Source organism: Paramormyrops kingsleyae, chromosome 15, assembly GCF_048594095.1.
Source record: "Paramormyrops kingsleyae isolate MSU_618 chromosome 15, PKINGS_0.4, whole genome shotgun sequence".
Classification (NCBI taxonomy): domain Eukaryota; kingdom Metazoa; phylum Chordata; class Actinopteri; order Osteoglossiformes; family Mormyridae; genus Paramormyrops; species Paramormyrops kingsleyae.
Window position 1 is genome coordinate 9,285,997 of NC_132811.1, and position 27,184 is coordinate 9,313,180.

The window sequence follows — 27,184 nt, forward strand, 5'->3', positions numbered from 1 at the left end:
CTACAAGTCACACCACAGCAGCCATGAGAGGACTCATTTTAGCCCTCGTTGCAGCCCTTGTGGGTGAGTACTTTACTCATTTGTCATTATGGGGACATTTTCAAGCAAAAGATTCTATATCGAATTAATTTTAGTGTTTGTGTGTTGTTAAAGTACAGTATTTTTATATAAATTTCATCAAAAAGCACATTTTTATACAAGGTTATTGCATTTTTTTTCTGTAATGTTCCTAAATATCGTTTTTGCCAGTATTTATCAATTCAGACATTGTAATCTTTTTTATCTTTCAGCAAGTCAACAGATAAACCCAAGTGAGTATGATACGACAATCTCTTACAATCTCATTGAATAATTATGATTTTTAACATTTACTATTTGAAATATCTAAATGATTGCATGTCTGCAATTAAAACTGAATTGTTCTTATACCAGCACCAGATTTTAGTACAAGTAAGACCTACGTGTACAAGTATGAAGCTCTGCTCCTTGGCGGACTCCCTAATGAGGGCTTGGCCAGAGCCGGCGTGAAGATTGTCAGCAAGGTTCTCATCAGCGGAATTGCCCAGAACACCTACCTGCTTCAAGTAAGCCTTTATCAAAGCATCGGGAGTGTCCTGAGCACCTTCTGTGGAATAACATCTAGGACTAAAATACATAATGCTGATACACTCAATAATCTCCTTCATTTATTTTCTCTTCATTTTCTAATATTCCAGATCGGTTTATCCATTAAACCTGTTTCTGTGCACTTCTAGCTCTCGAACCCCGAGATCCTGCAATACAGCGGCAACTGGCCAAAAGATCAGTTCACCCCGGCCCAAAAGCTCACTGAGGCCCTGTCTGCCCAGCTGCGCACCCCCATTAAGTTCGAGTATACCAATGGTGTGGTGGGTAAGGTGTTTGCCCCTGCGGGAGTGTCTGCAACTGTTCTCAACATCCACAGAGGAATCCTCAACATCATCCAGCTCAACATCAAGAGAACACAGAAAGTATATGAATTCCAGGAGGTGAGGCATTCCACTCATTTAACTGCTTGACATTACCCAGTGTTCTATCTTACCACTGATGATAAAATAATAATCACAATAATTATTATTATTATAATCTTCATTTATATAGCACTTTTCATACTTGAGATGCTGCTCAAAGTACCTCACATAAGGGATTAAAATAAGAGAGAAAGACAGAGAAAATGTATAAAATATGCAACCAAGGTACAACTCGAACAAAGTATAGGAAGAAGGAATGGGAATTTAAAAATAAAACAAATAAGCAAATAAATCTAGTAAAATGTCAACAAATAACCAAAACGAATTAAATAAATAAGACTACAATGCTTGAAGTAAGAATAATTCAGAATAAAAATGCCATGTCTTGTCTTCCCCAGGCTGGAACTCAGGGAGTATGTAAGACTGACTATGTGATAGATGAGGATACAAAGGGTGAACACATTTACGTGATTAAGTCCAAGGATCTGCAGAACTGCCACCAGCCGATCGTTACCGATGTGGGAATGGAATACATAGAATCGTGTGAGCGATGCCAGCAGGTAAAGAGGACTTTAAGTTTTTCTCCTTGTCAGTTCTCCTTGATCACGGTAAAGGTCTCAAGAAGTTGTTTCCTCTGATCAGAGAGTAAAGAACCTGAGAGGAGCTGCATCATACAACTATGTGATGAAACCATCTGGTACTGGGAGTCTGATCACTGAGGCGACTGTTCAGGAGGTACACCAGTTCACACCGTTCCACGAAATGACTGGAGCTGGCCAGATGGAAGCAAGGTAGTGCACGTCTGTATATGAAAACTAAAAGGTTCTACCCAAATAGAATTCATATTTCCTATACCAATTAATCCTTTTTGTTTCTTAGACAAACCTTGCGGTTTTCTGAGACCCAGAATGTTCCAGTTCAGCCCATACAAGCCGACTATATCGCCCGTGGATCCCTGCAATATGAATTTGCTACTGAACTTGACCAGATGCCTATTCAACTCATTAAAATCAATAATGCTCAGACCCAGGTATTACTTCTTACCATCTATCTTTTATGGTCACTTATCCAGTAGAGGGTGGCAGGCATGGGACACCCTGGGTAGGATGCCAGTTTATCACAGTACATACTGTACATACATTCACAGACTATAAGCAATTTAGAGATGCTCACCTAGTTTGTGGGACTGCAGAAGTCAGAGATTACAGTTTCCCTTTGCTCTTGTATCACTACCATTGATGTTATAATTTTGGTTGTTTTATACAAAAAGAGCTTGGTTGGTGCCATCTTTCCATAGTTATGCTCTTCTTATGTTCACAGATTATGGAAACCTTGACTCATCTAGCCACAAACAATGTTGCCCGGGTTCATGAAGATGCCCCATTAAAGTTTGTCCAGCTGGTCCAGCTATTGCGTGATGCAGAAACTGAGACTGTTGAGACCATCTGGGCTCAGAACAAGGCTAAGCCAGCTTACAGGTACATATCTATATTTAAAAACTTTATTTTTAATATTATAATTCAGCTGACATGTTGCAGAAAGGCATGGTTACAATTCTGCACACTGAGGCTGTGGCTTCATAAGAGAAAAAATTTCTGCTTTAGACGTTGGATCCTGGATGCTGTCCCTGCAATTGGAGATGCAGACGCTATGAAGTTCATCAAGGAAAAGTTCCTGGCTGGTGATCTAACCACACCTGAAGTCATGCAGGCTCTGCTGAGTGCTGTGCACCTGGTGGACGCTGATCAGGACACCATAAACTTTGCAAAGGTATGTAGTCCTCTTCATTCCATTTAATAATATAATTTCATTGTTGTTGGGTAAATAGTAATATATGACATCTCTCCCATCTCCAGGCTCTGGCATTTCATCCCAAAGTTCAGCAACACACCATTGTTAGAGGCACTGCCATGCTTGTATACGGTTCCATGGTATTTAAGTTTTGTGCTGAAAACCCCAACTGTCCTGCAGATATTATAAAGGTAAATGCAGAGATTTTGTTCCATTATTTTCAAATTTTTTATCTATAAATTTCCTCTATTGTTCATTTCATTTTTTTTTTTACCATGCTATACCTTTTTTCCCCTCTACAGCCCGTCCATGACTTTGCTGCAGATGCCATTGCTAAGGCAGATGTTGCAGATATTTCCGTAGCTCTAAAAGTAATCGGCAATGCTGGTCACCCTGCCAGCATTAAGACAATTCTGAAGCTGCTGCCTGGGTTTGGTTCTGTAGCCACTACCCTCCCAGTCAAAGTCCGGGTTGATGCTGTCATGGCCCTGAGGAACATTGCCAAAAGGGAACGCAGAATGGTGTGTTTACCATTAAGCCCAAATTTATTAAGAGTAGCAGGAGTTTTCTTTCTCCAGTGATTTACTACATGACCTTCCACTGACATCTGCGCCTGTTGCTTTGGTTCAGGTTCAGGAAATTGCCCTGCAGTTGTTTATGGACAGAGACATTCACCCAGAAGTACGGATGGTTGCTTGTATTGTGCTGTTTGAGACCAAACCCTCCATGGGTCTGGTAGCTGTTGTTGCTCAAACACTGCAGAAGGAGACCAGCTTGCAAGTGGCCAGCTTCACCTACTCCCACATGAAGGCCCTGACCAGGAGTACAGCCCCTAATCTTGCTCCAATGTAAGACAGCAATCTCCTTCTAGTAGCACATTATACTCTCTTGCTTGCTGATTTTCCATTTTGAGTCAAATTATCTTCTTTCTATTTAGTGCTGCTGCATGCAATGTTGCTGTGAAGATGCTCAGCCCCAAACTGGACAGACTAAACTATCGTTTCAGTAAAGCCATCCGTGTGGACTTCTTCAAAAGTAAGACCATTTTAGCATTTCTAGTGTTTTGTCCTGGTGTTAGGTGTCTGGATCAACTATAGTCATGCAACCCCCACTTAACTTAACTTATATTTCATTCTACTAACTTATGGGTCGAATTGTCTTGATAGATGACCTGATGGCTGGTGCTGCCGCTAGCGCTTTCCTCATGAATGATGCTGCCACCATTTTGCCCAGAGCGCTTGTGACCAAAATCCGCGCCTACATGGTTGGGGCGGTGGCTGATGTCGTGGAGGTGCGAAGTGGTCTTCATAAGATAAGAGTATAATTCATATGATAAGTGAGGATTCCTATCAGGTTGATTAAGCCACTCTTTCTCACAGCTTGGGGCAAGAACAGAAGGAATTCAGGAGGCCCTTTTGAAAGCACCAGCTGTACCTGCCAATGCTGACAGAATCACAAGGATAAAGCGTGTTCTCAGTACTGTAAGTCAATGCGTTTGGGTGCATCATTTTATTGTGAGAAAACTAATAGAAAAATATCATTTTGGATATTTTGGCTCTTGTGTTTATGTGATATAAGCTCTTCATTGTCATTCTGTTTCCCATAAAGCTGACAAACTGGAAGGCATTACCCACAGATCAACCGTTGGCTACCATGTACCTGAAACTCTTCGGTCAGGAGATTGCCTTTGCCAACATTGACAGGGACCTCATTGAACAAGCAGTACAGGTACTGCTAAATGTGTAATTTTGTTGTTTTTTTTAAATGGATATTTGAGGAAAATCAGTCAATGATGTTAGCAGTGTGTGGATGTTCAATCTCGCTCATTCTCTTGTTCTTTTGAAGCTGGCCACAGGACCTGCAGCACAGCACGCAATTGTGAGGAATGCGCTCAGTGCACTGCAGTCTGGCCTTGCGATCCAGTGGACAAAATCCCTGCTGGCCACTGAGGTGCGTCGCATCTTCCCCACCTGTGTTGGTGTCCCCATGGAGCTGAGTCTGTACACTGCTGCAGTGGCTGTTGCCAAAATTAATGGTCAGTATTCCGTACTCGGCAACAGAGAATTTATATAGTACCTGCCTTCTCCTATTAAATACTATGTATTGTGCAGTTTTATTTTTTTTTATTCACACATGCCTGTACCCACAGCTCAGGCCACCCTGAACCCTCCACCTGCTGAGAACTTCCATATTGCTCAGCTCAAGAACACTGACATTCAGCTGCAAGCCCATATTGAGCCAAGGTAAATCTACAGATGAGCTTTTACAAATGGCTTGTATTGAAACATAGAGCTACTAAATCCAGTATTTGTTTTTTTTTTTTTTTGCAGTGTTGCAATGCACACATTTGCAGTGATGGGAGTAAACACAGCCTTTATTCAGGCTGCAGTTGTGCTGAAAGCCAAGGTGCACCACAATCTTCCTATGAAAGTCAACGCAAGAATTAATATTGCTGAAGGACACTTCAAGATTGAGACTCAGCCTATTCAAGATCTGGATAATGTTTTGGATTTGGAGTAAGCAGATTTTTTTTTTAGTTACACAACACTCATAAGTATTTGCAATATTCTCAAGTTTGAAAAAGTAGGAAGAGTGGAAAAGGAGGAAAATACTGTTTTGATACACTAAAAACATACTAACTGTTAACAGTAAGTCTGGCTCCTTTAATGAATCATTTTCATCAACAGTGCTGAAGCCTTAGCTGTGGCAAGAAACGTGGAAAATCTTTCAGCTGCTAAGAGAACTCCAATCGTACCTGAAGCTTTAGCAGCCCGGATATCCAAGGAGAAATTTACATCTGCTAAATCTTCTGACAGTGACTTGGTAAGCCACCAATCTGCTGTGCTTTTGCTAAATTCATACAGTGCATTTATGATATGGTGTAATGCATTTCTGACTACTCATGTCTGTCTCACTCTTTCTTTTATTTTTAGTCAAGTTCATCGGAAATTATGTCTTCTGGTGCCATCGATACGAACGAGCCAATGGACATTCGTGTCTCAGCCAGAATTGACCGGAAACTGTGTATCACAATGGAAAGACTTGGTTTAAAGGCTTGTGTTAAGATAGCTTCCCAGAATGCTGGCTTCATGAGAAATTCCCCTCTTTATAAGCTTGTTGGAGATCATAACATAACCATTTCTATGAAACCTGGTACGTTATCTGAATGAGAAACGAGCATTCATGATCTGTTAAGTCAAAGTCATAATTCTCTAGTGCTCCTTAGCCAAACCTAAATGAATCTGAGAATTTCAAAATTTCTTATACTTTCAGATGAAGGCATTGAGAAAATACAGGTTGAAATACAGGTTGGACCCAAGGCTGCATCAAAGCTCATTAAAACGGTCACTCTGCCAGAAGAAAACGAAACACCTGTGGTATCAAAACTGAAGAAAATCCTGCAGACTGACATGGTGCATGATTTTATTTAAGATGTTTCCCCAACCTTCACATCAAATGATATTTCAAACAATATCAAAGAACTGGGAAGCATAAGTTTAAGAACTGACCTGTACCTGCACCCTCCTCTTCTTGTAGAGACAGAGACTGAAGAATTCCACCAGCTCCAGCTCCAGCAGTTCTTCCAGCCGTCGCACAGGCGTGCGAACACGCAAGGGCTCCTCCAGCTCCTCTTCCAGCTCTTCTTCAAGTTCTTCTTCCAGCTCCTCTTCTAGCTCTTCTTCCAGCTCCTCTTCCAGCTCTTCTTCCAGCTCCTCTTCCAGTTCCTCTTCTTCCAGCTCCTCTTCCAGTTCCTCTTCTTCTCCCTCAAATCGCCAAAGAAAAGATCAGGACCAGGGGGCTAAAAACAAGGATAACAAGAGGCGCAGCAGCAGCAGCAGCAACTCTGACAGCAGCAGCTCCTCCAGTTCAAGTAGCTCTGAGGTGAGACCCTCTCATTCTCCCACCAGCTCTTCTGGGAGGTTATCATCACATTATACTTCTAAAATTTCAAACTAGACATATTTGTGAATGTACGTTTTTATTTGCCTGTACAGGAAAAGGTTTACAACTACAAATTCGTCAAATACAACCAAAAGGAGGTAATACAGTAGGATCTGGCTATATTTACGTTAATGTATGTAAGTTTCAAAACCGTACAGGCTTTAAACAAAATTTCTTACGCTTCCTAGCAGCAAACCAGATCCAAAGCTGCTGACCAAAGACGATCCTCCTCAAGTTCTGAAAGCAGCAGCAGCAGCAGCAGCAGCAGCAGCAGCAGTAGCAGCAGCAGTGGCTCCAGCTTTGAAGACATTTACAGGAAGGTATAACCAACGCTGTGCGTGACTGTAAGCCACGTTATATTGTCATAGCAGAATTAAGCATTTTCTGAGCTTTCTACCTCTGTCTCTCTGTGGTACAGTCAAGATTGCTTGGAGATTCCATCCCTCCAGAACTGGCCGTCATCATCCGTGCAGTGAGGACTGATGGTAAAATGCAGGGATACCAGGCTGCCGCTTACCTGGACAGGGACACAAACAGGATGCAGATCATCATGGCCGCTCTAGCCGAGAATGACAACTGGAAGATGTGTGCTGATGGTATCCTGCTCAGCATGCACAAAGTCCAGGTGAGATTCAGCACTTGAATTTGCAATTGTATCACAAAACGCTTTACCAGAGCAACAGAGTAGCTCTGCCATTTAGGAGCAGTAATTTAAGGGCAGCTGGGTTTTGTGTTTTGCTTTCTCTCTCTTTCTAAAGCCAATTGCAAACTCAATGACAATTAACATTATATCTTTTCTTTTGAAATAGGCAAAGGTTGGCTGGGGAGAACATTGCCAGCAATATAGAGTAGATATCGCAGCAGAAACTGGTCTTATGGGTACAAACCCTGCCGCCCGCTTGAAGCTGAAATGGGACAAGATTCCTCGCGCCATTAAGAAATCTGCAAATATGTAAGTCTCCACTCCCATCATTAATAATGACCCTTTTAAAATTCCATTGTCTGAATTACCGGTTGGAATCTGTCATTTCGTTGTCTTTTTTTCCACGAAGGCTCGCTGAGTACATCCCAGGTGCCGCTTTCATGGCTGGGCTAAGAGGTGGAAGGGACAAAAACACAGGGAGACAGATTAAACTGATTGTAGCTGTTGCTGCACCCCGGCTACTGAATGTTATCATTAAAACACCAAGGGTGAATAACACATGACGCCTTTTCTGAATGAATGACTGAATGAATGAATGAATGAGTGAATGAGTGAAGTGCTCCATAATGAGATAACTCCATTGATAATTACATTCACTGTTTCTGCATACCTTGTTTTATATACAGTAACTCCCTGTAAGCTGGCTGTACACATTCCCATTGACTTGCTCCATGTGTTATCTTAGATGACGTTCTACAAGCTTGCTGTATATAATCCCTTCGCCCTGCCTATTGGAGATGCAGCTTCTCAAATACAGCGGGACCAGAGCATATCTGACAGAATTCTCCATATGTTTAATGAAGCCACTCTAGGTAAGAAGAACAAGAAAAGTTTCACCATGTTTCACCATGTAACAAGCATGATAAATCTTGAGAGTTGGCTACCTAAATCCTAGTATCATTATCTTCCTTCCTGTCAGTGTTGTCTGTGCTACTACTTTAAATAAAACAAAGCACAGGAATGAAATCTTTACTGAATTCTTGTCATTTAAAATGGCTTCTTTGTATCCTACATTGTAATGGTATAAGTGAGTTGCAAATAAACACAAGATGAAATGTGCACGACACCATGCTCTAAATGCCAAACATTATTTTAAAACTTTCTTCCTTCATCCATCCAGCCCGCTGCGATATGGAAAATGACATGCTGACAACATTCAACAGAAGAAAAATCAGAAGCGTAAGGCCTGAATCATGCTACCAAGTTCTGGCTCAGGACTGCACAACTGAGCACAAGTTTATGGTTCTGTTAAAAAACAGCAGCTCATCTGATCCACACGCCATTGTCAAGGTTGCTAATGTGTGAGTACACGCCACACTAACTTCTGTTTCATTTTTCAGGTTTCATGAAATTTTGCTCACTGCTACTTTTTACTCTTGCTTTCCCTTCAGAGATATTGATCTGTTGATTGAAGACGACAAAGTTCGGGTGAATGTCAATGGAATGCGAGTCCCCAGAAGCAGCCTCCCATATGAACATCCTTCAGGTGCCTCCTCAGCTCCAAGTCGGATTAAAAGCAATATCCCAAATATGTTTGGCACACATTTGTTTATATATATATACATCTGTGACGTTAAATGCACCTTTTTTTTGTCTATATTTTAAGGGTCAATCCGAGTCGTACTCAAAGGCGATGGTGTGTCACTATATGCTGCTGACCATGGTCTCCATGAATTCTACTTTGATGAGAACACATGGAAAGTAAGAAACTGCTTTTTAATGAATGTGATTTTGAGATTTTTTGTTTCCCTATTGCACACGATTAACTGTGTGGTGAATTTTGTTCAGATTCTGCTAGCTGATTGGATGAAGGGCAAGGCCTGTGGAGTTTGTGGAAAGGCCGACGGGGAAGTGAAACAGGAATTCCGCACCCCCAATGGACGCCTGGCCAGTAGCGCCGTCAGCTTTTCCCACTCCTGGGTTCTTCCTGCAAAAAGTTGCCGGGATGCTGAGCGTGAGTGTTTTTGTTTGAACTGATTTACAAAAGCTGAACCAAAAAGGCTTTTTCTAATCCTGAGAAATTCTTCTCCGATGCAGAGTGCTTCATGAAGACAGAGTCCATTCAGCTGGCGAAGCAGATTAATCTGAACGGCCAGGAATCTAAATGCTACTCCGTTGAGCCTGTGCTGCAGTGTTTACCGGGCTGCAACCCACTAAAAACAACCCCTGTGACTGTTGGCTTCCACTGCCTCCCCATCGGTATGTTCTTCACCGATTCCATAGGCAAGAGCAAGGCCCATTTTCTGAGGGGCAAAAGAATACCATTGTGCACTTTCATAGTTACTGGAAGACATTTAAACTTATGCATTTGCAATGCCTGACATAGTGCTTTATTTTCCCTTTTGCAGATTCTAATGTGAACAGTCTTAGCAGTTTTTGGGAGAAGACCGTGGACCTCAAAGATAACACTGAAGCTCACGTTGCCTGTCACTGTACCCACCAATGTGCTTAATGATTGTGAACATCTGCAGTTCTTTAAGTGAAGCTGCATATCTAAATAATGTATAATCTGAATTTAATTTTGCAGTTAATCAGTTTTAAACAGGATTTGGAGGTATAGTTGTGGCAGAATTTTATCACTGCCAAATTGCTAATCGTTTATTGATTACGTAAGTTTTATAATGTGACCCAGAGGACATGCTCTTACTTTTGTAATTCCGCCCCAAACTAAAATTTGTACTTTTATTTCAAATCACATTTATAATCTATAATTTCCACAAATTTCCATTATGTAACAATCTGCATTAAGAACGGTTGACAATTCAAGAGAGAGGGTTGAAGAACTTCCATAAGATCTTAATATTTGAATATCACAAATGGCTGTCATACGTATAAATGAATAAGCAAATAGGCAAAAGAATGAATGTATGAATAAACATATGAATACATATATGTGTCTGTGTGTGTGTTTATACTATACATATATAATATACAAACCAATGGGGAGATTATTTGATACATCTGCTTGCTAATACAAACAGTCTACAAAGAATACATACAGAATGGACAATCGGTCAAGGGGTTCACTTCTTGTTCAACTAAACATTACAACAGCTAATATGCTTGATGCACACTATTCTGAATGTGCTGTGATCTTTGGCATACTTGGATCCATCTCAGAAACAGCCATTCTCTTGGTATTTTCACATAATACAGTCTAGACATCTATTGTTCACAGAGAATTTTATCGTGAACAAAAACATCCATTCAGTAGCTAAAACACCCTGTTAATGAAACATCAGAAGAGGATAGCCAGTCTGATTAAAAGGAGGGTGAGGAAATTCAAAATTACATTTTGGTGCAACAGTGGCGTGTACAAGCAAAACATCTTCTCTCAACGCACAACTCATCTACCCATAAAACATTTATGGAGCAGGAATTTGGACTTACATGCATGAAGTGGCTACTCAGTGAAATATACACACACATGGGTTCTTTGGTTCTGATTTCAGTCAGGGTTTAATATTTTACAGTGTTCTGCTGTGGAGAATTAATGTGTCAGGTAGGTCAGAAGGCTATCCTGTACTGAATTTGGAAGAAGCAATATTGAGAATGGATGGCAAATTAACCAAATATACTTAAAAACCCTTTGAAATATAAACATCTAAGTTTTACACTATATTACCATAACACTTTATCTTATTACTGACATCTACAGGCGAAAATCAATAACACTCACAGAGTGCTAGACAATAGACACTATCTCCGAAATACGGCGAAAAAAATACGGCATAAATTTCATTATTTTAAGAGTCACAATTACACTGAAGGTAACTGGGAAAAAATGACTTCTGACACATTTTATGTTAGGACAATGTATACAAAGTACTATAAAAAAATCGCATGAACACAGGCTAGTTGCTGACAGGTACAGGCATATCACAGGGCTGATTGTTACTCTCCTTCGAATGAAACTGTCCTTTCTTGGCTTCCAACCACCAAGTTTTCATTTCACCTTTACCCTGTAAAACAGAGACAGCTGCTTGTGTCAGTCGTCCATCCTACAAACAGGTTTGATTTAAATGTAAGGCATCTGTAAGCGTCTCACAGGAAATACAGAAATCAAACGTAAACGGAATGGGGGAGGTTAAATCTCTTGCACGTACTACAGTAATTACTGGTCTATTTTTATTCAGAGGTTCAGTTGCAGATCAAGTAAATTAAACTTAATTTACTGAAAGCAAATTTAGTTGCGTGTATCTATACAAAGTTCATTGGTCTCAGAGGATATGAAGGGGCTATGATGTAGATAGGATTTAATATTATGGATGTACCAAAAGGAACTTAGACTTTTGCAAATATGTTTAGGATTGAGCTGCTGGCAATACATATTATTTCATGCATTTTGTTGGAATTTTGATGCATTTTTTTCTAATTTATAATTATCAATAGTATTGCTGTGCTCTGTAAAATAAGGATATGTATTACAGGATGTACATTGGCAATACATATCTAGCATTTGTCGTCTCATAACTGCTTTACAGGTAAGACATAACTGCAAAACTCAAGCTAGCTGTTACCTTCACAATGAGTGAGCCCCGGCAGGTCAGAATGTACCCCCCCAATCTGTGGAGCATATCAGCAGTGCTACCACTGCACTGGATCTTCAAAGCTGTTGATGCATATTAATGTACAGTAGATTAGGAACCAGGCAAATCATTTTCATTTGGATATAACAGAGATTAGTTCAGCAGTGAAGCTACTTCTACAACCATCAGAAGTAAAACAAGAAGCATTTCTAATGTAGAACATGGTATATATTCAATCTCAAGACTAAATCTTTTTAAATATACTTTTAAAAAGGCAAGATGAAGACTTCAATCTATGCCCATTAAATTCTTTATCCATTTTTTGTCTTAATCAGCTTTTCATTCCTTGAATGACAAATTATTGCATCACCGCCAAGTTGAATAAAAGCCTTCAAGATTTCAGAAGTAGCTCCCATTAGAATATTAAAATAATCAACATACCTAATAATAACTGACCAACACTTTTTTCTACCTTCTGTACAATGAGATCAGTCATTCAGAATGTATTTTGGTAGGTACCAGCATTTTTAAAGAATGCCTCCTCAATGATAACATGGATACATGCTAATGTTAGATGCCCTTCATGCATCAGAGGCTATCAACATAATCCTTAAGTCCTTGGCTCTCCCTACCTTCACTCGTTGATTCCATTCGCGAGGCCGTATTCACTGTATCACCAAACAAACAATACCGTGGCATCTTCGTACCAACGACACCAGCAACCACAGGTCCTGTGGGAATAGGCAGAAATTAATCTGAAAGGTTACTTTTCTTGAAATATAGTGCTCTTTTATAAAAAACAATAAAGTAGGCTTAGGTAGTGGAAAAACGATATTTTGAAATCTTGGCGATAAATTTTATCATGGGACCCCCTCCACTATCACATTTAATTTCCAAGATTTCAAAATATCAGCATACTATTGCTTTGGCAAGAACAGTCAGTATATTGAATACCATGGTGCAATGTCTAGAAACTATGATGGTCTAAAAATATACATACCATGAAGTCCATTCTACACAATGATTATACTGCTGACAGAAAATTATACCTGAATGGATCCCAGCCCGTATCTTCAACTGTGTTGTGGGTTTGTGAGGGATTTTAAAAGTGTGGCACACACTGATCAGGTCAAGAGCCATGCTGGCAATCTCCCCAGCATGATTGATCCCATTTTCATTTGGAACACCTGAAACAACCATATCTGACAAAGAAAAGAAAATATTTCTGGAAAAATTTAACCACCTTCTGTCTTAAGAGCTGAATTATCCCTATAACACCTAAATCAGTACAAGACACAGCCTGCCCAGACTTGTAACCTCCTCATGTCATCGAAATTGCAATAAGATGTTTAAAAAGGTCTTGTTAAACAGAATTTTGGTATTTGTCGTCCAAAGTAAATACATAAAATATACTACAATTCAGAATAAAGTTTAAGGGGAACTGTAAATTATATGTTGGTGAGTGTGGAGTGTGCGGTAAGCCTTAATGTACTCCCAGTTGAAACTCAAAGGTTTACTTACATGCATCTCCTATAGTCTCTACTTTGTACACATCGTAATTGTCGATGATCTCATCAAAGATTGTGTAGAGCTTGTTAAGGAAGTCCACCACTTGGTGAGGCGTGCTTGATCCTGAGAGCTGGGTAAAGCCTACAATATCACTGTCACATCAGAAACAAACAGAGGTCACTGACCTTCTGGCACATAACACAAAACTGTTTTTTTTTGTCATTGTTGTTGTTGTTGTTTTTAACAGTAAAGAAAGCCAATAAGTAAATACTTGACTAAAAACAAAGTGGGACTTGTCTGAATTCCACAGCACAGCACAACACAGCACAAGGAGTTAGCCGTCACATCACACATCTATACAATTGTTAAAACCTGCCTGAAATACACTGTAGCATTGCAGTAGCTTTGAGCCTCTGCTGTACGGCCTTGGCGGAGATCATCGGCTACTGGCTTTGGTAGCATACCTAATAAAATGGATATTTCTTCTCATGTAAAAGCAAGTCATATTTTTGTACACGTATTGTGCAGAATTTGATAGTCATACTCACAACTCACATCTGAGTCATTTTATTTTTTGTAAGCTGTACACACTACAATGTATTTATTGACGGTCCTGAAGTTAATTATGTATGAATTATATTCTATTCTGATTATAAAAATGTGATATATATTTGCAGAACATAATGTCTTATGAAGTTCTTGGTGACGTAGACTATTATGATTAGACTGCAAATAATAAATACTTGGTTACTTATATTGTTCATATTTCACCATATTCGGGGTGTACCTAAGCATTGTGCCCTGTGATACTTGAGTAATGGTCTATGCCACCGCCTCCCCCCCCCCCCCCACTACCACAATAAGAGGTTGGAAGATGGAACACAGCATGATACTTTACTGTAATTTCCTCAATTCACGTTTATTATTAAATTGGTAACTAACCAAAGAACAGTAAAAATACAGCCAATAGTAGATGAGTATCTTACTGTAAAGCAAACGATCAGTCTTCTGCTTCTCTTGGAGAAGATCCTGAGTTCTCTCTGCCACAACAGCTTCCAAATGTTTACTATATTTTTCCATCTGGAATTGATGTGCAAAATATTTATATACAGCAGTTGACAAAAATAATACTGGATTTTTAACTTCAAAGGTTGGTGATGCCACAATTTATTCCAGCCCCCAAATTTCGGTTTTGAATGTTTACTTGAAGGCTTTACTTTAGAACATCTCATTGAAGAGTTTTCTAGTTTAAAACTACAACATTTAGTCTACATTCAGAAAATCTTTAACGGCTCCATGAAACTATAGGCATACCATAGACATGTTCTACCCAATATTAAAACAGTAGTGTTTGTCCCACGATTTTGCTTTTAAAAATATGAATATATTTGTCAGGAGAATTTGGTTCCCATCTAATCTACTGACCGAGAGGAAAAAACCTGTAGCTTGCATACACATAAATGAATGTATATTGTAAAAACTGAAATATACAGGTAGCCTGTACATAGGTACCATATACTATACAAGGTCATACAGGATAATGTGAGAGGACTGATTTGGCTCAGTCACTTAATGGATCTGTCCCTGCCCCCCCTCAATATTGAAAACACAGTGACGCCCTGGTGTGAATCGTATGTGTGCTCATGCTGGTTGTTGAGCGTACTGTACCAGGTTCATCATCCTGTCCACTGGGCTGACTTTGTGTGGATTCATCTGCTCCAGCATCTTCTTCACTTGCCCGAATGTCGGCCTCATTGTCACATTATGGGACCAGCATTTCTTTATCAGCTGCATAAAGTTTAACCATTGTTTAGAAATGATCATTTACCCCAGGTGGTTTAAGATCACAGTGTAACAGAATCAACGCTCCATTTTGTATAAACAGAAATACAGTGGTACCTCAGAACTCGAACTTAATCCGTTCAGAACTCGCATCCTGCCCCGATCGTCTGCTCCTTCCGTGTGCCACACCCCCTCGTTAACCCCGTGTGGAATCCCCGTGTGATCAGCTGTTTCTGGTTGTTGTCATTAGTCCTCAGTATTTTGTCCCCATTTCAGTCTGTTTCCCCAGTCCGGTCATTGTATTGTCCGTCTGCGTTTTGCCTGCCTTACCTGTAATTAAACCCCGTATTCCCCGATACCCTGACGTCTGCGCCTTTGTCTCCGTTCCGTCCCCGCTGGGCACGACAATATTATTATAATTAAATGTATTAATGGTTTATTATTAATATTAAATAATTAATAAGAAATCTTTATTTTTAAATGAATTTTATTATATAATAATAATTACTGTTGCTGTCTATCATTGTCTAAATGTATTTTTACTGTCTATATATGTGTATTCAGCTAGTGTAAACATGCACAATTCTATCACAGCAAATGCGAGGCTGAGACTGAAGCGTTACCCTTTGTTTCCGTTGAGAGACGTGCCGCATGATTCATTTCCCCACGCGTACAAGTTATCTTAAGTTGGCGTTCATGGTTTGACTTCTGAGATTCAGATTGAGTTATATAGTAGGTAATTTTTTTTGGAACTGGTTGGTTCGACTTTTAAGAAATTGGAGTTCTAATGAGTTTGAGAACTGAGGTACCACTGTAATTTCTTGTGTAATAATATGTATTTAGAGTATCAGCATATATTAAGATTCATTTTTAGCAGCAATTCAAAAGTTGTTTGTGTCTTTAAATAGAAAAAGAATAGTTTTTGAACAAAATATAAATGTGTCAGATAAGTAATGAAAACATAATCAATGGATGGGGATTTCCATCTCAAAGGAAATTAATAAGACTTGTATTTCATCTATTTATAGACAATATTATTAATTACCTAATTAATAACTGAAAACGAGAAACAAAAGTAATCACAGTTTACAGACCTCACAATAATCTGCCTCATTTGGACAGTCACTGTCTGATTTCGCAGCTTTCAGTTCAGGGAGAGAAGGACGCCATACGACATCCAGCTTAACCATCTCCATTTGACGCTGCTAAAGTAAAATCATGAACAGCCCTGAGTGGCGACACCCAATCTGTGCACTTAAAGGGGCGTCATCAAAGGAGTAAAGCAGAATACTCACAGAAATAACTTCACAACGAGTGGCAATCTCAACTAAGATAATAGAGAAACTAAAAGAGGAAGAAAAAAACAATCCAAAGAAATCCAAGCATAAATGCAAGACACCATCCCACAAACAGGAATCCATTTGTAAATTAGACCGATTTATATACAGTATAGTACTCATTTAAATGCTTAACAAAATCATACATTTGCTAAGCAGGCATGAAAACTACTAGAACCTAACGTGACAGCAGGGTTATATTTAAAACTATAACACAAGGCCCAAAGAATCCAGTGCTCCAATCACAGCGTCCTAAGGACCAGTGTGTTGCCATTATCTTTACCTGTAGATGTCAGCAGCTGCAGTGAAGAAACCAGAGGTTCCAAGGAGGACCTCTGGAGCACAGTAGATACGGTAGAAATTACGAGACTGGTAACCATTACTCACTATCTCAACATCTTCTTTTCTATAAACTGCAAGTCCACAGTCTAGAATGCAAAACAAAATATCTTTAGAAAATTTGTCAGCAGATCATTTATGACCTTTACAAAATCGAACACTACAACACAAGTGTCTGAATACTTTTTGTAAGGCACTATATCTGTGTTAACTTACTTACTTAAATTTCACAATAAACACTTATAATATATATATATATATATGCCTAACTTTTTAAAACTCATTGATGCAAGCCCATGATGTCTCATTACTTAAACCAAAACCTGTTCATTTTGTTTTTACAGTGATTTTATCACAATTATACCTGAAATCTTACAGACCCAACGATCATCAATTATGCAATTCCGAGAATGAAGCCGTCCATGAAACATCTTATGCTGGTGGAGATATGACATCCCGCGAGCTATATCAATGGCAAACGACAGCCTGGGTGATAGAATCAAGGGGTTTAGCCAGTTGTCTACTTGAATTTTCGCAAAGAATAGAACAAAAATAATTTCACAGTGAGCTGTAGAGGACAATAATATAAAAATTTAAATATACTTACCGAAATCCCCAGTTAATCGGTATATCTTCATTTAAAAGAACATCAGCTAAGCTTCCTTTTGGGCAATACTCTGTAATAATGCTGATGTAAGGAACTTCAATAGATCCACCAATAAATTTGCACAGGTTAGGGTGGTCCAATGTCCTGTTGGGTAATGATGTTGTCCAATTAAAAACTTTCAACTGATTATTCACTTTTGATTGGATGATATTGAAGTAGTCAGTCTATAATTCTTACCGTACTTCTTTCACCTCCTTTCTGATTGTTTTTGAAAGGGTGAAATGTTTCTTCTGTATGTGTTTTACTGCCACTGTTCGTCCATCACTGTCAAAAAAAACATGAATCCAGAGACACACTTATGAAATCTAGTCACTGCCTACATCACGTGTTGGGATCAATGATCCAGCCAAGCATAACCACTAACCAAATCAGTGTTGCAGCCTTTGTGATTTTGAGTGTTTCAGTAAGACCAACAAGAAATCCATACAAACATGGAAAAAATCTGAACATTTGTTCATACCTCTGCATGTAATGACTACTTTGTTTTATTAACCTTCAAGCCAAAAAATCTTTCATTTAAATCAAAGCCACTAAACATAATGCCTGTAGAGATAATGGTAACTTGGCAGGTAATAAAAATAAATCAAAGTACCAAGAATAGCAAATAAATACTAGCACCCCAATCAGGGTGTAGCCCTGCCTTGTGTTCTCCTGGCCTCCCCATGACCCAGCTCAGCATAAACGGCTGGAAGATGGCTGGGTGGGTGGAAAGCGGATCTTTAAATCAGTTTTGAATGGAAATGAACATTCAAACATCGGATGTAATTCAAACAGTGAGGCTGCATATACAAGCTGGTACAGCATTGGACATCCAGGAGGGATTGAAAGTAAAGATGCGGCTCCTCCACGTGGAAAGGAAAAATGCTAACGCTAACTATGACGACCTTAATCCCCACCCTGCCCTAACCATAACCATAAGTAACCAAACAAAATACAAGAGTTTTTGCATTTTTAGTTTTTTCATAGCAGTCACCGATTTTTATAGAATCCTGGTTTCCTGGTCCCCATAAGGGAAAAAAAACGGATATTTATCACGTTATGGGGACATTATGTCCCCATAAGGATAGGTAAACCCGCTCGCACACACACACACACACACACACACACACACATTTCAGAATACCTTCCCCCAAATACTTTCTGATTATTTGCATCACAGTAAGAGGAAAGGTGCATGGTAAATATTAGAGCATGTGTAGTTTATATCACATTTCAGGTGAATGAGGTCCACTTACTAAATTCCTGGTTGAATGGAGCCCTCCCTGTAGACAGTGTTGACCACAGTGCACAGCGTCACATCAGTTATGGTGCTGACACTGGAGTCCCTTTTCCCCGGCTGCAGACTGGCAGTACTGGAGAAACCTGCACAGTATGTTTTAACTGCAAAACAATTCCAGTCATTACTGTCTAGACCTCGAGTCACTACTGCACTTATACAATTTAAGTAACTACCTCTCACCGAACATGATATCCATATAACTGATGATCCAGCTCTCATCCCAAAACATCTTCTGCTTCTGATACTGAAGCCACTAAAATGAGACAATATTTTGGCCAATGGCATATCACTGCTTACAGACAGACTGTAAAACTTCTGTGGCTCTTTAAATTGAATTATACTTTTTTTTTTTTTGTCTTACCACTACAATTAAGATGAAGCCGGTGCAGAATAGGGCAACTGGGAGGCCAGTGGACACCTTGATGGTCATGGACATGGGACAGACCCCACAGTCCGCCGGGCAAGTGAGGCAGCTCTCCTCGGGTTCGCAGATGTCATCCCCGCACACTGAGAAATTGGGTAACAGAGGCAAGCAAATAATCTGAATTACAAAGTGCCTCCAGACAGAGACACTGCCCCCTTCCCAGTTCTGTCACTGTTACTTGTCAGCTTTCCTTGAAGTTTCAGTCTGACCTATGTCCTCTATAGCTTTCACCACGCCCTCAGTAATGTCACGTGTGTGTGTGTGTGTATATATATATATTTATATGGTGAATGGTAAATGGACTGCATTTATATAGCGCTTTTCTACTCCTACGAGTACTCAAAGCGCTTTACAATTCATGCCTCACATTCACCCATCCACACACCGGTGGCAAAGGCTGCCATGCAAGGCGCCAACTTATATATATTTATTTAGGGCTGAAGCGCATTGGAAAACAAAATCCCTTTGGGATATTTTTGTGGTTTACAATTGCCATTCATAATGGCAGCTGGCAGCTTTTGCTGTTGAACATGTTTCTGTAATGTTCACATATAAAACAGATAAGACAAGTTAAGAGCGCGTTCCTTATCTTTCATTATGAATCCGCACATTACTGAAGCCAATTCACTGCACATGCCCAGTGCGATTAAGGGTCTTTTCACACCTGTAGTTCGGTTTTCTCTGGACTGAATCAGTTGATGAGTTTGTAAACTTGTAGCGTTTTCCCCTCGATTCGGTTTGCTTTCACACAGAGAAAAAATCAACTGAAGCCACAATGCACCACTACAAACCATGTGAGAATGTTCATTCTGCTTATTGGCCAGATATGTTTGTGGCGGAAGCAAGAAAGTAAATACAGGTAGAAGGTTCTGTGTCCTGGGCTGTGCAGTAAATACAGGTAGAAGGTTCTATGTCCTGGGCTGTGCAGTAAATACAGGTAGAAGGTTCTGTGTCCTGGGCTGTGCAGTAAATACAGGTAGAAGGTTCTATGTCCTGGGCTGTGCAGTAAATACAGGTAGAAGGTTCTGTGTCCTGGGCTGTGCAGTAAATACAGGTAGAAGGTTCTGTGTCCTGGGCTGTGCAGTAAATACAGGTAGAAGGTTCTGTGTCCTGGGCTGTGCAGTAAATACAGGTAGAAGGTTCTGTGTCCTGGGCTGTGCAGCTGAACATCTCTCACTTTTATGTATTGTTGCCTCGTTTTTTTTTTTTTTTAACTTTCACATGGCGCTGTTCAGTCGACCGGTCAAATCCTTTCTCCTTCAACTGTTGACTGAACACTTCAGAGTTTTTGTGAGTTGTTTCTAGGAACTGACAAAAGTAGTCATCTGCTCAGATCTCCAGAAGGACCAAGCACAACCTTGGTTAGTTTCTCCTCCGCCTAGCTACTGGTACTGGTTTGAGCGCTCCGCCACATCCCACAATGCAAAGCACACCTGGCTTCGGGAACCATTCAGCTAAGACTTGCAGAGTCTTTTCTCTTTTTTGGGGGGAAGGACCCCCCCTACTCTAATTGCACCCCCTCAGAATTTAGGCTTGCATGATGCCCCTGTATGGATCAATTATTTTTTAGTCATGTTTACTTGTGAAACTGCACCCTAAACAGTGTTAGTCTTATTTTAAATGATAAAACCTTTGTTATCTTACACTTATGTTTAGTATTTTGAAATCTTTCTTACATCTTTCTTACTTTTATGATGTGACTGTTCCATGCATGGCCATTGAAATTTCTTGATACACATCAAAACTGCCCCCCCCCCCCACAACTAAGGCAAATACAGTCCCACCCAGTGTCAAACTGCTTCTGATGCCCTTGCCTCCAGAGTCAAATCAAAGATGTAATACATACATTTGGATTTAGATACTTTTTATCAATCGGTCATAACCATACTATTAAAAAATGTACATGAATGATTATAACTGATTGTATCGTTTGCAGTTATCACGGAGATATATGCCACTTCTGTTATTTATGCTCAAAAGGTACAACAAGAACACAAAATATATGGAGCATTTTGACAAGGACTTACTGACCTTGAGCACTGACGACCAGGACCTTGGTCTCTAAAGCTGCATGCATCTGTCCAACTTTAATGTGAGCAATGACTGACGTCACACCTACATGGATCAGCACCACCTAGAACGTGACAGTCATAAAACAATTCTCCAGGTGAAAAGTGTCATTTACGCAGCACATGTGCCCAATAGACTTTTTTAGTCATTTAGGCTAAAATTCACCTTTGATGTCCAGTTCTGTTGGCTCATCCGTCCTGCTTTAGACACTGTATGTGTCACAATCTTGCCATCATCAGGGATCCAAGGTCCACAAATCCCACCTTGCCTCTATAAGAACCATTGACTTTTTAAAGACCAACTGAGTGCAATTGTTTATCGTAATCAACTTGATTTTTGTATGAAAGGTCTTAGAGTCAAGGTCGAATTTTGTGTTCATGTCATACAGATAATTCAAGAGGAAATGGACCTTAACAGCTGCCTATTAAAGCAAGCATTTCTGCCATTTATTGGCCATATTTGAGCATGTCCTCATACTCTAATCAACTTTGATTGTGTTGGACAGATAATTACAGTTCCGCTTTTCTCTTTGTCTTTGTAATCACTCTGATGAAAGATGCAATTAGCTGATGTAATTGCCCAATGTTATTCTACATTATACCTACAGACAAAGAATGTAGCTCTGAAATATTGTTTTCTGTATCCCTTTGATGAAGCTCATTAGTGACTAACCAAGTGAGAGAATCTAGGACACCCACCATCAGAGCAAGGGGGCAGGAGTGGATGTTGGCGTGGTGCACGCAGCAGTTGTGCTCACTGGCACTGTTCCAGTTCGATGGACATTCATGCTCATGACAGAACTTCTTAGCTTCCGACCCGTCCCTGTTAAAATGAAACACGGCTCTTGTCATAAGATACCACGTATCCCTAGAATGTATCACAACCAACATCGACTTAAACAAAAAGTACTTATGCGATATCCTGCACTGTAAAAAAAAAATGGCGTAAAAAATACGGTAAAAATACCTTAAATGTTGACGGGAAAATACCGTAAAAAAAACAATCAGGTAAAATACCGTGTCAAATATAGAAAAAGAACTGTAGATGCAAATACAAAATATTTCTGTATTTAATACATTGTTTGACTGTACAATTTTTAAAAATGCAGTAAAAAAAATACTGCAAAAATACCTTAAATGATAACGGGAAAAAACTGTAAATATCAATCAGGTAAAATACTTTTTAAAATAGGCTATATAAAATATTTGTAAGTGTAAAATTTATCTTTATTTAATACGATTTTTAGTTGCAACATGAATTAATTTTTTTGCTTCAGTTACTGGTGTAATCTGTAACATGATAATGACATGGGAATATGTGTTAAAATAGTTTTAAATATGTAGTTCTACAATTTATGAAAACAAGGTATACCATTGTACATTAAACAGTGCTCCTGTAATTTTACAGCAGATTGTATACTGTCGCGTCGGTGAGTCAAGCGCCGTCTGGCCTATTTGCATGTGTCCCAGCATGCCGCACTGTCGTGCTGACAATGGCCGCTGTCTATGTCATGCATGTAGTTAATGTTCCAGGTTCCATGCATTGTGTGTTCTGTACTGGTTCCCTGCTTAAGTTTAAGCTTTATCCCCGTGTTTGACTTTGTATAAATTACTCACCCATGTGTAGTTCCCATTGTTCGTACAGTGACCCTCCCCCTGTTCGTTCAGTTACAAGTAATGCTTGTTCTTGTATGTTGTTATATAAGCATGTCTTGTGATGATTGGTGTGATTCACAGTCCTGTTAAGGATTATGAATAAAAAAGCTTTAATCGGACTGCATTTATGACGTGACATCATGGCTCGAGTCAACTACAATACAGTGGAAAATCTACACCTGTACATTTTACAGTTACAATTTGTTGTTTTTACGGTTTACCATTCACCTTAGGGTTTCTTGAAAATATCAAAGAAGAATGTCTTAAAGTCTTTTGGAATTACCTAAAATTGAATATCTTGTTGTTGACCGCATACTCATAGAAAGAATCCGACGCTGTCACCGAGTAGGTCACATTAAACTCTTCGCCATTGGTGACTTTTTCTGGAGGTCGCTGCACCCACGCCATCTCAAGCCCTGCTCAGCCACAGCAATGACCACATATCAACGCGGTTAATTCAACCTGCCTGATTAGGATCCAGCGCTGCATATATTACTGCCCACTGCTGTGATTCAGTACAGTATAAGCATAACTCTGCATTCACCTCTGCATTACTGCCACAGTGAGCAATGCAATACACATATATGTCATATGCATATTTAAATGTATGTTTACAAAGCTCTTTAAGAAGGCGTTACCTTAACATTTAGAGCAAATATCAACACAGATTCTTGCATATATATATCTGTGTGTGTGTGTGTGTGTGTGTGTGTGTATTTTTCCCCATCTACCTGAGCATTGAATTTCACAGATTTGTTCTTTAACATAGTATCTACCAATATAGTTTAATGTTTTAAGCATACTGTAGGTGGAGATTTCAGGTCCAGAGAGTACAAATCCAGACCAAGATTTTGTTTCAACCAACCAGTTGAGTGACTGACTCAATGTATTGGTTGAAACAAAATCTTGGTCTGGATTTGTACTCTCTGGACCTGAAATCTCCACCTCTACCTGGTGTTAAGTAGGGCATAGACACCTACATTCAATGAACATCGTCATTTATGAGGTAAAGAGTTGAAAGATACAGAATCAACAAAATTGACCTCAATATCCATACTAAACGATAGACAGGAGAATAAAGCTTAATGATCTAACAGCAACAGCTACAATTCTTGTCTTAAACGAAGTCTTTACTTTACCTCCACAGTCGATCATATTGTAATCATTAGGTTGCGATATTGGCCAGCAGTCAAACTCTGTATTGTCCAGGTCATGCCAACAATTTACTACCTATAGAATAACATAATATAATGTCAGAGTATAATTATGTTATTCAAGATAATTATACTCTGTTATTCTTCAGTCCGCTTGCGTTATTTTTCATGTTTACTACCAATAAAGAAAATATTTTGTTTCAACCTCCAATAGCATCACTATCACACATGTCTGCAAATACAGTGGTACCTCAGTATACGTCCTTAATCCATTCCAGATCCTTGGACTTATACCAAACAGGATGTATACCAAACAGGATGTATACCAAACAGGACGTATACCAAACAAATTTTTCCCATAAGAAATAAAGGGGAAATGATTAATCCGTTCTCATGAAAAAAAATCCTATTGTTATTGGCATATTAGACATTGATGGGGTTGTACAAAATAATTTGAACACTGCTTGATACTAATACTTATATACAAAAGCAATTAGATGAAATAAATGAAAATTTAACCTCACTTTACCTTGCTGAGAAGATTCGAGTGCCTACTTTCTTAGAAGTCATGGTTAATGAATTTACGCAAAATTTCGTGACTCATTTTGACCCACACAAGTTATAGCACGCGAGTCGCATTCCAAACAAAGGTCATACAGTATACCAAGCAACATTTTTCGCACCCAAACGGGACGTATACCAAGTTGGACTTATTCCAAAGCGGACGTATACTGAGGTACCACTGTATATCATAAATGTGATATAAATGTCTGAAATTCTGCATCATTATATATATACTTTACAATCCATAACACAGGCTATGCATAGCACAATATGTGTCAATCTAAACCCACAAACCAGAACACAAGAACTTAGAATCTTAAGGAGTGCAATAAAAGAAAAGCCAGTTATTCCAGCATTGCTAAAACACAAGCTGCACCAATACCAAATGCAGACGTTGCATATCAGATGTCCCAAGTATTTTTGACACTGCAAGAAAGTGTAAACTTGTTCATAAAATTTTCCTTAAACTCACTTCACGATCTCAAAATGAATAATAAAAAAAAGAATCCCAGAATAAATTTTAAGAAATGTGTCATCTTAATTGAAAATTAGGATTCCTGACCCAGTTTGGAGTTAAGCAATATAGATAACGTATCAGATGTAGACACACTGATAATTTGCATTTTACACTTACCAGAATGAGGGCCAAGCTAACGGCGATCCCCAGTGCCATGCGGTCAGCGGTAAGCTTGTCTTCTCCTGCTGACTGAATGTTTCTGTCGCTCCAGCTATAGAGGCCCTTATACTAATAGAATCGATGAAGAGTCATCTCCAGAGAAACCTGTTTATCACTCACAGCTGTGCTCCAGCGGAGCTTGTCTGACCTTGACCCAAAAGCCCATCAAGTGTAATAACAGCACTCGGTTATAGAAATCATCTGATTGTTTATTAATTTATTTTGTAGAACACATATCGCAGGAGAGACGACTGAAAAAAATGTACGAGCAAAATTGTATGGATATATATGATTTAAGTTTAATTGATAGAAATCTTGAGTGAAATAGTCCAATGTCCGATGTTCTAATTTTTATATTTAGGCTACTGTTGTGGTAGAAATTTATGACACTTAGTTGGTGCTTTAGAGCAGTGGTCCCCTACCTTTTTGCCACCACGGACCGGTTTTATTCCGTTAACATTTCCGCGGACCAGGGCGGGGGAGGGCGTGTTTAGAGACATACAGTACGGAGATGTGTAACGGTCCGCAACATTTTTTGCGCCGTGAACCAATTTCATGTAAAACAATATTTTACATATATTATAGAAACTAAACCAGAAACAAATTGCGTAAAAATACAACTGACCATCCCGCTGAATTAGTGGGAGCCCTGAGCTTATTTCCCTCTTACGAGCCGGTCCCATCTGGGGGTAATAGGAGACAACGTCACCCGAAGTGTGTTACTTATGTCTAGTATACTTTTTTGCTTTTGGTCGCTGTCACTGCAGAAAATCCCGCTTCACAAAGATAGGTTGTTGGAAAGGGAAGCAAGGCATTCAGTGCTTTTTTGGCGATCTTTGGATATTCTGTCTTGATCTTAGTCCAGAACACCGGCGTGTTAATCCAGAACACCAACAACCAGAGTTGTTGTTTGAAACCGTCATTTGCAATCTCCAGCAGTTGATCTTCTTGCACGGACAGGCTTGATTCACCTGGTTTGTTCATAAATGGGTCGCGTACCCATTCTTTCGAAGTTCGCCACCTATGAGCCACAGATGGAAGTGTTTTCCAAAATAAAACAGCGTCTGTGTCTCCACGGCCCAAAATGCTCCACGGTCCGGCAACGGTCCGCGGCCCGGTGGTTAGAGACCCCTGCTTTAGAGAATGATGTCATTTTATTGCTGAGCGCAGGGACCAACCACTTCAATGATATCTCCGTGCTAATGCTCAAAGAACTTTCTGGTCAACATAACCTTCATAGGGGTACATTCACAGTTCACGCCCCCCTCCTCACAACCAGATAAAACAGGTTAAGGTAGGGCACGCATCTTGCAAGCATGTATATACTTTATGCAGTTTGCATCTTGCAAGTACGAGGCATATGCATTTTGTACAGCCTTTATCTCATGGGTCTAGCCATCTGTAAGCAGCCCGCACTGGACTATAGCCTTTTGTGGTTTTCCTGTCCTGTCTTTCAAGTACGTTTTAAACTTACATTTCTGTTCCACTTAATCTAATGAGCACAAAGTTTAAGCACGTTTAGAAGTTAACTCTTAATTCTCTTTAGCATATTCTTGGTTGTTAGCTGTCTAACACACACATGTACCATTGCATTAATATAAAAATATATTCTAAAGCTGTATACAAAAATATCTCTCTAGTCGATTTTTCTCTCACACTGTTTTTGTCAAACTTCTGTATTTTTGAATACAGTTTGAAAGATTGTACACTATATCAGGGTTAGGCAATCCTGATCCTAGAGTGTCGATATCCAGCAGGTTTTCTATCCTACCTG

At 39.5% G+C, this 27,184-nt stretch overlaps 2 protein-coding genes across 2 annotated transcripts; one reads left to right on the forward strand and one right to left on the reverse strand.

Moving 5' to 3' along the window:
• Positions 1 to 10,313, forward strand: LOC111860477 (vitellogenin-like). Its single transcript, XM_072699683.1, has 35 exons — positions 1 to 63; positions 291 to 311; positions 433 to 584; positions 756 to 1,007; positions 1,388 to 1,549; positions 1,632 to 1,780; positions 1,869 to 2,019; positions 2,310 to 2,467; positions 2,594 to 2,759; positions 2,846 to 2,971; positions 3,083 to 3,301; positions 3,411 to 3,628; positions 3,718 to 3,815; positions 3,947 to 4,071; positions 4,160 to 4,261; positions 4,389 to 4,508; positions 4,626 to 4,815; positions 4,930 to 5,023; positions 5,111 to 5,296; positions 5,468 to 5,603; positions 5,714 to 5,933; positions 6,054 to 6,193; positions 6,318 to 6,662; positions 6,776 to 6,820; positions 6,911 to 7,042; positions 7,141 to 7,347; positions 7,532 to 7,674; positions 7,775 to 7,913; positions 8,111 to 8,237; positions 8,546 to 8,726; positions 8,817 to 8,911; positions 9,032 to 9,126; positions 9,214 to 9,379; positions 9,463 to 9,624; positions 9,774 to 10,313. Exons 1-35 carry the CDS (start codon positions 24 to 26, stop codon positions 9,875 to 9,877), a joined length of 5,166 nt encoding a protein of 1,721 aa, XP_072555784.1. The 5' UTR covers positions 1 to 23; the 3' UTR covers positions 9,878 to 10,313.
• LOC111860506 (atrial natriuretic peptide receptor 2-like) lies at positions 10,307 to 25,854 on the reverse strand. The gene is made up of 24 exons (XM_023844260.2): positions 25,833 to 25,854; positions 25,369 to 25,479; positions 24,156 to 24,246; positions 23,300 to 23,432; positions 22,060 to 22,183; positions 21,527 to 21,631; positions 21,323 to 21,425; positions 19,229 to 19,374; positions 19,048 to 19,120; positions 18,824 to 18,968; positions 17,766 to 17,852; positions 17,529 to 17,672; positions 17,286 to 17,407; positions 16,866 to 17,010; positions 16,541 to 16,589; positions 16,340 to 16,450; positions 15,132 to 15,251; positions 14,450 to 14,543; positions 13,840 to 13,927; positions 13,476 to 13,615; positions 13,004 to 13,156; positions 12,587 to 12,685; positions 11,946 to 12,037; positions 10,307 to 11,387 (listed from the first exon to the last, which is right to left on the reverse strand). The coding sequence occupies exons 2-24, from the start codon at positions 25,405 to 25,407 to the stop codon at positions 11,280 to 11,282; spliced, it is 2,511 nt and encodes an 836-aa protein (XP_023700028.2). The 5' UTR covers positions 25,408 to 25,479; positions 25,833 to 25,854; the 3' UTR covers positions 10,307 to 11,279.
• Between the last annotated feature and the right edge of the window lie 1,330 nt (positions 25,855 to 27,184).